Source organism: Vigna angularis, chromosome 2, assembly GCF_016808095.1.
Source record: "Vigna angularis cultivar LongXiaoDou No.4 chromosome 2, ASM1680809v1, whole genome shotgun sequence".
NCBI lineage: Eukaryota > Viridiplantae > Streptophyta > Magnoliopsida > Fabales > Fabaceae > Vigna > Vigna angularis.
Window position 1 is genome coordinate 2,064,716 of NC_068971.1, and position 9,879 is coordinate 2,074,594.

The following is a 9,879-nucleotide window of genomic DNA, read 5'->3' on the forward strand; positions in this document are numbered from 1 at the left end:
CATAGTCGTCACATGATAGCAAATAAAATTAGTATGGTCAAAACAAGTTGAAACTTGTGAGTTAATTTTGATCATCGGTTCGAGTTGGATTGAGTTGAATTTTTTTTTAAATTTTGATATGAGTCAATTTTGAACTCGACTCACCTGATTGAATTTGTACTGACCAATGCACCTAATTTTTTTAATAAGTATTTTTTATTAGTCATTTTACATAATATTGAAACAGAAACTCTTATGAAATTATTTTTGTATAAAATAAGTCTTTAATTAGAAACAAAATTTTTATAGAAAACAAATTTGAATAACTATAAAACCTTTGAAAATTTGGTTGAAAAGATTTTTTGATATTTTTATGTGAATAATATCTTATGTTTGATTGATCATAAATGTAATTTAAGAACTTTCTCTTTTATTTAGATTTAAATTAGAAATATTTTTGTTATTTTTTGAATTAAAAAAAATTATAATTAAGTGAATCAGTGAACAAACCCGTGCATCGAGCTGAATCAGATCAGGTGATCCATTTTGAGAACACTAAATAACACAATAAACTATTAAACAATAAATTTTACTGTAATAAACTCTAACTTTGACTCTAATTGTATGTTAAAAGATAAATTTTAAATCTCTCTTAATCTTAAAAGTTATAAGATAAAATTTATATAAATCCCTCATAAGAATATAAATAAAACACTAGGAAAGAAAGTTACCCAAAACTGATATCTCAACTTGTTGGAGGAAACGAAACAGAATTTAAATGATTTATGCAATTCTTTTGTTACTAGTTATAAAAATGTTTTTGTACATAGATATGATGATTGATAATGATGTTGAGTGCATGGCATGCAGATACCTCTGGTGCTGAACTTGTACGTCTCTCTTTCTCTCTGGGCCGTATGTAGCAGCAAATAAAATATAAAAAAGCTGATCGCAGCTAAGGCAAAGGCAATAATATTATATTTGGGAAAATGATTTTGTAAGATTAGTCTGACTAAGGTGGATCCTTGAGAAATTTCGAAATTGGTACGATTGCATATATGCAGCAGTGTCTCATTAATTTGTGTAAGGTTGATGACCCATCCCTTTCTTCAGCTATTTTTCTGCCTCTCATGTGAAATATTAGGAGAATGTGAAGACTAGCTTCCTATATCTCTCTTTACCTAACCACTTTTACCTACACAACTTCCTTTCAATAGTCTACTTAGTACGGACCTATTCTCACTCTCTTTATTAGGTTTTATCATAATCACTAAGAAAATTTATCTCTTTAAAGTTTAAGCATTATTATTATTATCTGTATATTTAATGAGAATAGGTTATTTTGCATTCCCTTCTAGGATGATGCCTGTTTTTACTATCCTTGTCTTATGTTTTACCCTTTTAACACTATTGTGTATAGAAAAATTATTATACATACCAAAAATCGTAATGAACTCTTAGATGTACACCTTGAGAGATAATGAAAGTTATAGATTTATAAAATAGATTGGGAGTTAACCAAATTCATCAAGGATATAATTAAAAATGAATCAATTTAATTCTACTTACTTTTTCTTTAAACAAAAATATATAACGGTTTTCATTACCATGAGTTGGTGAGTTGCAATGACTCTTAAATATATTTTATTTTTCTAATATATTTCATATATTTATCCTACTATAATTGAAATGAATTGACGTGTATAATGACAATGTTTATTTAATTTACTAAACAATAGGAAGAGATATTATAAAAAAAAAACAAGTGTTAACTTATATAATTGACTAAATAAATATGTCAAACATTTAATTAATATTCTAATATTAAAGAATCAAAACTTATAAAGATTTTTTATTGGTGATAACTCAACTTATTTTTTATCCAACTCAAACTCATTTAATTTGGAAATGAGATATAGTTTAATATGACCCATATTTAATTTTTTTACCTAACCCAATTTGAATCTAAGATAGGTTTAGTTGTCTCATAAGTTTGAGTTTATCTTGATACTTGAGTATATAGACTATAATTCTTTCACATGTGTACAGAACGATTGATCTCTAGAAAAAAAAAAGTATATAGGTCATAGTTTAGATTTTCAATAATCTTAAGTTATAATCTTTTCAAAAATCAACCTATATATCACAACAGTGATTTATGAAGAAACTAACTATATATTTCGATGTTAGTTTAGAGTGGGTGTCAAAATAATGTCAGTCGTCCATTTTGGTCCATCTAAAGTTAAAATAATGATAAGAATATTAATAGGGTAATTGATACAATGGTTGATGACGTAACTAAGAATCCTGTATTCAATGTCAAGGCACTTTCTTCATTAATTAACAGCAATTATTTACTGTGACTTTTTTGGACTGCCACGAAGACCATTTTGACCAACCTGCATAAATTTTAAATTTAGAAACATTAACCTATTTAGCTATATGTCAATCATGAAAATATCTTTTTAGCATTAATTAATTATCAGCACAGCCAAAATTAAATTAACAAAATAATGCAAAGCCATGACCCCTTTGTTGCAATCATGACTGAGATTTTACTTTGTCAGCAAAGACTTCACCGTCACAATTTTACACAGTGAAAAAAATTAAAATTATATATATAAACTGAATAAAGAAATCAAGTTAATTTAAAATGTGAAAAAAAAAATATAACTCATTGTTTGAACAAAAGAGTTATAACATGTAAAAATAAAATAAAAAGTGAGTACTACAGACATTAAAAAATGTTATAATAATAATAAGAGTTATATATATGCTTTAAATTCTTTTAATATGCATATTCATTCATTGGTTAAAGCAAAACATAGAACAAATATAAAAAAAGATTTAAGGGAATAAATTCCATTGCCGGGAATCGAACCCGGGTCTCCTGAGTGAAAGCCAGATATCCTAACCGCTGGACAACAACGGATTTTTTGATGTCAATTGTATCCGAAATATTTTAATTTTAGTTTTTCTCCTATATTTCATCCCAAAAAATAAATCACTGAAAATTCAAACCAATTAAATTAAATGTTTTAAGATAATTTTTATGGCTTTGTACAATAAATCAGTAGAATAAAAATATTTTTTCTTTTACTTATTTATTTAGATTAAATTAGAATGAAAAATTAAATTAAGACAACTCATTAGTTTTAAAACTAATAAAAGAATATCTTTTTAATTTTCACATTTTTATAAAATATAATCAATGTTTTTGTATTTGAATATTAATAGATTTGAAGCCTAAACTTTAAAATCATTAAAGTTCATTTCAAATTTTATGCTGATTTTTTTTGTAATAACTCTTAAAATGTATTAATTTTGATTTATTAAAAAAAGATTAATATATTTTGCACAAAACAACCTTAAAATTCCAGCATAAAAAAATTCAAATATTAAATTTAGTCATATATTAACTTAAATTGAGAAAGTAAACCCACGTGTATTGTAAAGTAACAGAGAAATCAAGACTTCAACAATTGGCAAGAAAACACATGAATTAAAAACACATTAGTGCTAATAAACAAACAATTTTTTTTATTTGTAGTTGTTTTCATTATTTGTCTTGGCTGCTTCAACTTCAGTTCCAAGTTCAAATCTGTTCACTAATTTTCTGAAGAAAAGAGAAGAAAACAAAAGAAACTCTTCCCTGTTTGTTTACTTTCCTTGTTACCCAGCCATGATACTCTGCCAAAGTTACTAGACCCAAACAAAACCTAACCCATCTACTATTTCTGTCATGGATGCGCGTAGAGCTCCACGCGCCGTTATTGATCCTAAGGTCCGCAGAGTCGGGTTCTTCGCCCCGCCCGACCGTCCTCAATCGGGTCCTCCACACCCGATCTCACTTGACGCCTCTCCCGCAGCCAACTCCCTCTCGCCGGTCATGATCCCACCACCGCGCCATTTGTCGGAGAATCTCAGCCTCCACGGCCGTCCCGCTCCGACTTCTCCATCCATCGAGGAATCGGTCACTGCCGGGAGCTATTCTAGCTCTTCGGAGTTCTTTCCCGCTCCGATGTCTCCAGCGCCATCCTCTTACTCGAACAGGGTGGTTGTTGACGACGGAGACTTCTTCGAGGGCGGTAAAGTGGCCTCTTCGTCTCCTCGCAGAGGGGTTGACTTGACGGGAGGGGTTGACTTGACGGCGACGAAGGCCAGTAGCGTCTTGGCCAGCGAATTAACCACGGTGAATGCTGATTCTCTTGCAACTGGAGGTGAGGTTTTGCTACTTTTGCTTTGTTCAGTTATTTGAATGGAGGAATCAATATGCTTTGAACTGAATTTTTTTGTTAAAGTAAAATGAAATTTCAATTCAATATTTAATAGCTATGATCAAGTTTTGTGTTAATTTTTGATAGCTTATTGAGTGTAAGTCAACTCTACGGTGCATATCAGTAGTCAGAATGTTTCACAGTATAGTGTTGCTTGGTCTTTATCCCTTCTGCACTACACGCTTTCAGCTTGCTTATTGTATTTCCAAAAGTGAAGCTGCTGAATGTCTTGTTTAATATTGAATTGAAAAGTAGTGCAAGAAAATTCTTTATTATTGTTATCTACTTCTCGCAAATTGGTTACATTTTGTCACTAGTATGTTTGTAGTTGCTTGAAGTTTGTGTGGCTGCATAAAATTTAAGATAAAGGGGCTGAATATTACCCAGCACCAGAAAAAATCAGAGAGTTGCAATTGTGGCTAGGACTATCTTCTGTTATTCATACTAACAAAATGATAGAACAGGTTCATACTCTAAAGGGAAGAAAATAATAAATTTTATTGGTGATTTTTAAATAGTCTAAGTGTTTTTCTAACTTGGGTCTAACCATGGACTCTGCAGTCTTAGGCCAGGGTAGAAGATACAAAAATGAATGATTTCACTGGATGTTATTCAACATACCAATACTGTTTCCACTCTTTAAGGGTCTAATCCATTCTCAAATGACCAGATGTATCTCCCTCTCAACCCATTTTCTTATTTATAAACAGCATGTTTTATTTATCTGATTATCCCAACCCGCAGCTAACTAACTAATTATTCCTATAACTAACTATGGGGGGTCAACTAGCACAGAACCATGCTTTAGCTTATCTGGTTGAAACATTGATTGTGGTTATCTTGGCCTGAATAGTTCCTTAAATATTTTAATCTTTTTGTAATTAAAGTCAACTTGATAAAAAGAAGAAGAAAAACTAGAAACTAAGTTTCAATGCAAGTGTAATTCAATATCATTGAATAACATGACTTTAGATAAGTAAAAATATGCAAAGGGAAATGATTATAATTGACTTCATGATAGATGCCTATTTGTTGCTATCTAAATCTAAAACATTTCACAAACAGAACCAGTTATTGTTTTTGTGGTAAAATTGGATTCAAGTCATGTCCAAATGAAACAAAAAAAGTTGAATGTTGGAATGAAGTACTTGATGTTGACTAAAGCTATAGTAGTACCTGATGCTTCGTATACCCTGTGGTTACTTTTCAGAAGTAGTAGCCAACACTTCGTAAGTGACTCAAATTATGTAAAAAAAAATCACAAAATGCACCTAATTTTGTGCCCTTTAAATCTTAGTTTTCTGATTTTTTGTACTTTGGGCTCTTATATTTACTACAAAAGATAGATGTTTATTAAAAAGAGAATTGCTTGTGTTTTTTGTCATCTGCTACATTGTCCAGTCAGAACATATGAAGAATAATAGTTGTATCAGTCTAACTTGCTTGTTGGCAATGGTAGATGCATCATAACATGATCTTTCTGGTTCTTGTCATCTTTCATGTTCTTCCTTGGATGCCTTTTAAAAGGAATCTTTGACAATATGAAGTTATTATTTGGTATTTAAGCATTTTCTCCTTAATCCCCTTTAGAGAGAGAGAGAACAGACAAGGGAGGAGGATCGACCATGGAAGTGAAAGACCAAGCTCTGAATACTAAACTGAAGAAAGAAAAGACCTCAAAAGCTGAAAGACGAGCTCTTCAAGAAGCTCAACGAGCTGCTAAGGCTGCTGCAAAAGGTGTGTATTGGCGTTTAGCTTGCCCTTGTTTGATTGAGATTATGCAGTGTTGATCAGGTTTATTTTAGGCATAAACAAACTTTCAGCTAGAGCATGTGAATACGTGAAGTTTCTCTACAAACTCAGAAAGTGAATTAAAAGTTGTAGTTGTTAGTTTGGTCGTCTATTTTTACATTTCCTGTTGAAATGTTGCACATTTTTTTTTGTTTGGTCATTGGATCTAGCTTCTTCAAACCCAATGTATAAAATGAGATTATTTTTGGAAGCCTCAATTGGGAATTTATGATGAGATTTCACATATATTCTTTTTTAATATATTCATTGTGATTAACACTGCTTATTAGTTCGTGCCTTTATATGATGTGTTGTTAGCCGAAGGAAATAAGGCATCTGGAACTCTGGCTTCAGTGAATGTAAAACCAGCTAAAGCTGCAAAGCCCCCACAAAAAGTTGATAATGCTTCAGTTGCAGCCTCTGATAAGAAAGGGGTTGATCGTTCACAAGAAAAAGATAGAAAGAAAGATGTTCCTCAACCGCGGATGCAATATGATGATAAAAGCAGAGTGGAGAAAGCCAAAAGACGTGCTGTGGTAAAACAAACTGAAGCTAAGAACAGAGTTGAACTATTCAGGCATTTGCCACAGTATGAACATGGGAGTCAGCTACCAGATCTTGAGGCAAAGTTTTTCCACCTTGGCCCTGTGCATCCTGCTGTTTATAAGGTAGCTTATGTTGTTCTACTGTTCTGTTTAATCTTTTTTACAACTCATGTTTCTTATGTAGTTGGGTTAGGATCCATCGATTCATAATATATGATGTTCTAATGTCATTCTCATAGCTCACCAATTAGATAAGATCACATGATAAACGGGGTTCCTTGCCCTATACGAAGTTGAATATTGAAAACAGAAGATTTTAGCACCAAATTAATTTAAATCAGTGTTTGATACAGCCTATTGTGAAAAGAATCGTAAAACAAACATTCAGCATATATGAGTTCATTTATTGTATTCATTCAGCTGCAACACGCAACATGTTTAAATCATTAAATGGAAATGGTTTCTTTATACCTAGCCTAATGTAATATATTAAATTCTAATAGTTTAATTTATACAATTTCCGGACTTATGACTCTTCCAACATATAAATTATAGGCTTTTGTTTTCAGCTTTTCATCAATAAAAAATCTCATTGCTGAAATTTGCATATTCATCAAACAGACCCTTAAGCTTATTTGCAGTGCGATGGTTGAAATTTTGCATGGTGATGCATCACGTTCTGGGGTAAATTCTATGCTGTCTCCAAGCATTTAGGTATTTTACTCGCAGTTAAAGTTTCAAAAGTCACTTATATAGTAAGATTACTATGGTTCTCAGGTGTCTAAAACATTTTAAAAAGTGGACAGTTTATAAAAAAAAATAAAAATAAAAATCCTACATTGTTCTTCGGAGTTTACAATGATGGTGGCACAATTTGCACCTTATTGGTTATAGTTTGGACTGTTTCCAACCCTGCATTGCTGCCTTCATTTTTTTGGTATTGATATTATGAACATGAAGTGGAAGTCAATTGGAAGGAAGGAAGGAGGGGGAAGTTGAATACAAAACAAGTACTACTAGATTTAGGTAATAGTATGCTTGAAGTAAGACGCTTGAAGGTTAAAGCTATTATCTATTTCATGCATGGTTCATATGAGAACATAGGCTAGGCAAGATGAAGAATATGAAATAGTATGAAGAGTTACAGTCCTTAAATATGTTCGGCTCCTTACAGGGCTCAGAATGATTTCACGCATCTAATTTTTTTTTTGCACTCCTTTGTCTAAGACATTGAACTATGTGAAAGGTAAAAGTTCATCCTAAATGACATCTGAACTGAAAACAAATTGTATCTAGGGACCTATTGTATGAATGAAGATACTATAAGCTGAATCATGAGTTCATTAAATTTTTTTTAAGGTGTTGTGGCTGATATGGGACGGGATAGGTTAGTTGTTACCTGGTTCAATTTCTTTTATAAAATTTGCACTTTTTATTTGTGTTTTCCTTTAACCGTTGTGGTCTTAATGATAATCAGGTAGGTTTGCAGTATCTGTCTGGAGATATAACTGGTGGCAATGCTCGTTGTATTGCTATGCTTCGAGCATTTCAAGAGGCCATTAAAGACTACGGGGTTCCATCCGAGAAGACTCTGGTGAGAGACTTAACAGCAAGATTGAGTAGTTATGTTTCTTTTCTCATTGAGTGTCGACCACTTTCTATCAGTATGGGCAATGCAATTAGATTTCTCAAAAGTCGAATTGCCAAGCTACCTTTGACGATGTCCGAGTCAGAATCAAAAACCTCTCTTCAATCAGATGTTGAGCGTTTCATAAATGAGAAAATTCTACTTGCCGACAAGGTGATAGTCAAGCATGCTATCACAAAAATAAGAGATGGTGATGTTCTTCTTACTTATGGGTCTTCATCCGCAGTTGAAATGGTACTGTTACATGCACACGAGTTAGGTAAACAGTTTCGAGTTGTAGTGGTAGACTCTCGTCCAAGACTTAGAGGGAAACTTTTGCTTCGTAGGCTTGTGGAGAAGGGTCTTAGCTGTACATACACTCATATAAATGCTGTTTCCTACATAATGAAGGAAGTTACTCGAGTATTTCTGGGTGCTTCATCAGTGTTGTCTAATGGGACAGTTTATTCAGCAGTTGGGACTGCTTGTGTTGCAATGGTTGCCCATGCATTTCGTGTCCCTGTTTTAGTATGCTGTGAGGCTTATAAATTTCATGAAAGGGTGCAGCATGATTCCATATGCTCAAATGAGCTTGGTATGTAAACAATGAGAGATGACGTTCATTGCACCGATCTCTTTTGCCTTATGTCTGGAAAAAAGTTAATGCTTCTATAATTTTCTTACAGGTGATCCAGACATCATTTCTAGGGTTCAGAGTAGAGAGGATGTGAACCACTTGGAAGGTTGGGCCCATACTGAAAATCTGCAACTTCTAAATCTGATGTAAGACATTTATATTTACATTATACAAAACCAAAAATGTCATTTTATTACTCTGACCCTGCCATTTTCTATATTGATGCCAGCTATGATGCAACACCTTCAGATTACGTTTCCATGATAATCACAGATTATGGCATGGTAAGTGCTACAATTAAAGAAGATTTGTTTAGTTGCTGCTAGCAAAATACCTAAAGTGTGCCTTATTCCTAGTATGGATTCTGTCTCACTTTTTAGTAGAATGACACAATCAGAATTAAGATCAATTTGGACTAAAAATCCAAGAGGATAAAAGGGGAAAAAATTACTTGTATCCTTCCTCAAATATTAGATAAAAGAGGTACATTAAAATAGTAGACGACAAGAATTTAAACGAGGTTAATCCTCATAATATAGCTGTTTTGTTTTTGTTGTAAAGTAAATGCATTTCTTATAGTCTTAAGGTGTATTTTCCATTTTATCACTTAGTATTGATTTACGATCACGAAAAATAAAAGATTTAACAATTTAATCCTAACAGGTCCCACCCACAAGTGTACCTGTAATTGTAAGGGAATATAGCAGGGAACAGGTGTGGATATGAATGCTCCAAATGTGGATCATCTCAATTCTTGTATGCATGCAGAGACCCAATTTTAGCAATAAAAGTTTTGTGAAGGCTACGATGATGCCATCGTTCTGTATCATTATTTTCTTATCCAGGAATAATGTAACGGTCCTTTTGTTCTTTTCGAAATTTTGGACGCTTGTCTCTGTATTCTCCTGTCGCAGTGAAGAGTGCAGATTGTCGCCTCTCCCGACAGATTTTGGCCATGCATTCTCACTTGTAACCCCTTTTTAGCGGTCTTCAAATTTTGAACAGTTTTGTTTTGCTGCTTCA

At 32.7% G+C, this 9,879-nt stretch overlaps 1 protein-coding gene and 1 non-coding gene across 3 annotated transcripts; one reads left to right on the plus strand and one right to left on the minus strand.

Annotated features, from left to right (window-relative positions):
* Window positions 1–2,839: 2,839 nt before the first annotated feature.
* TRNAE-UUC (transfer RNA glutamic acid (anticodon UUC)) lies at window positions 2,840–2,911 on the minus strand. Its single transcript has one exon. It is a non-coding gene; the product is annotated as a tRNA-Glu (tRNA).
* A 637-nt stretch (window positions 2,912–3,548) lies between these two features.
* Window positions 3,549–9,879, plus strand: LOC108329598 (uncharacterized). 2 transcript variants are annotated; one of them, XM_017563883.2, is made up of 7 exons: window positions 3,549–4,199; window positions 5,847–5,993; window positions 6,366–6,715; window positions 8,070–8,814; window positions 8,906–9,002; window positions 9,086–9,140; window positions 9,520–9,879. In XM_017563883.2, exons 1-7 carry the CDS (start codon window positions 3,722–3,724, stop codon window positions 9,580–9,582), a joined length of 1,935 nt encoding a protein of 644 aa, XP_017419372.1. In that variant the 5' UTR covers window positions 3,549–3,721; the 3' UTR covers window positions 9,583–9,879. The 2 variants fall into 2 exon arrangements, with proteins under 2 accessions (XP_017419372.1, XP_052729131.1); XM_052873171.1 differs by lacking the exon at window positions 3,549–4,199 and having other exon boundaries at window positions 5,866–5,993; window positions 6,338–6,715.

Excerpts from the sequence above, each read along its gene's own strand:
- LOC108329598 (XM_017563883.2), top strand. The coding sequence starts at position 3,722 with ATGGATGCGCGTAGAGCTCCACGCGCCGTTATTGATCCTAAGGTCCGC. Across the intron at positions 5,994-6,365 it reads TGCTAAGGCTGCTGCAAAAG|CCGAAGGAAATAAGGCATCT; the intron begins GTGTGTATTGGC and ends ATGTGTTGTTAG. Across the intron at positions 8,815-8,905 it reads CATATGCTCAAATGAGCTTG|GTGATCCAGACATCATTTCT; the intron begins GTATGTAAACAA and ends ATTTTCTTACAG.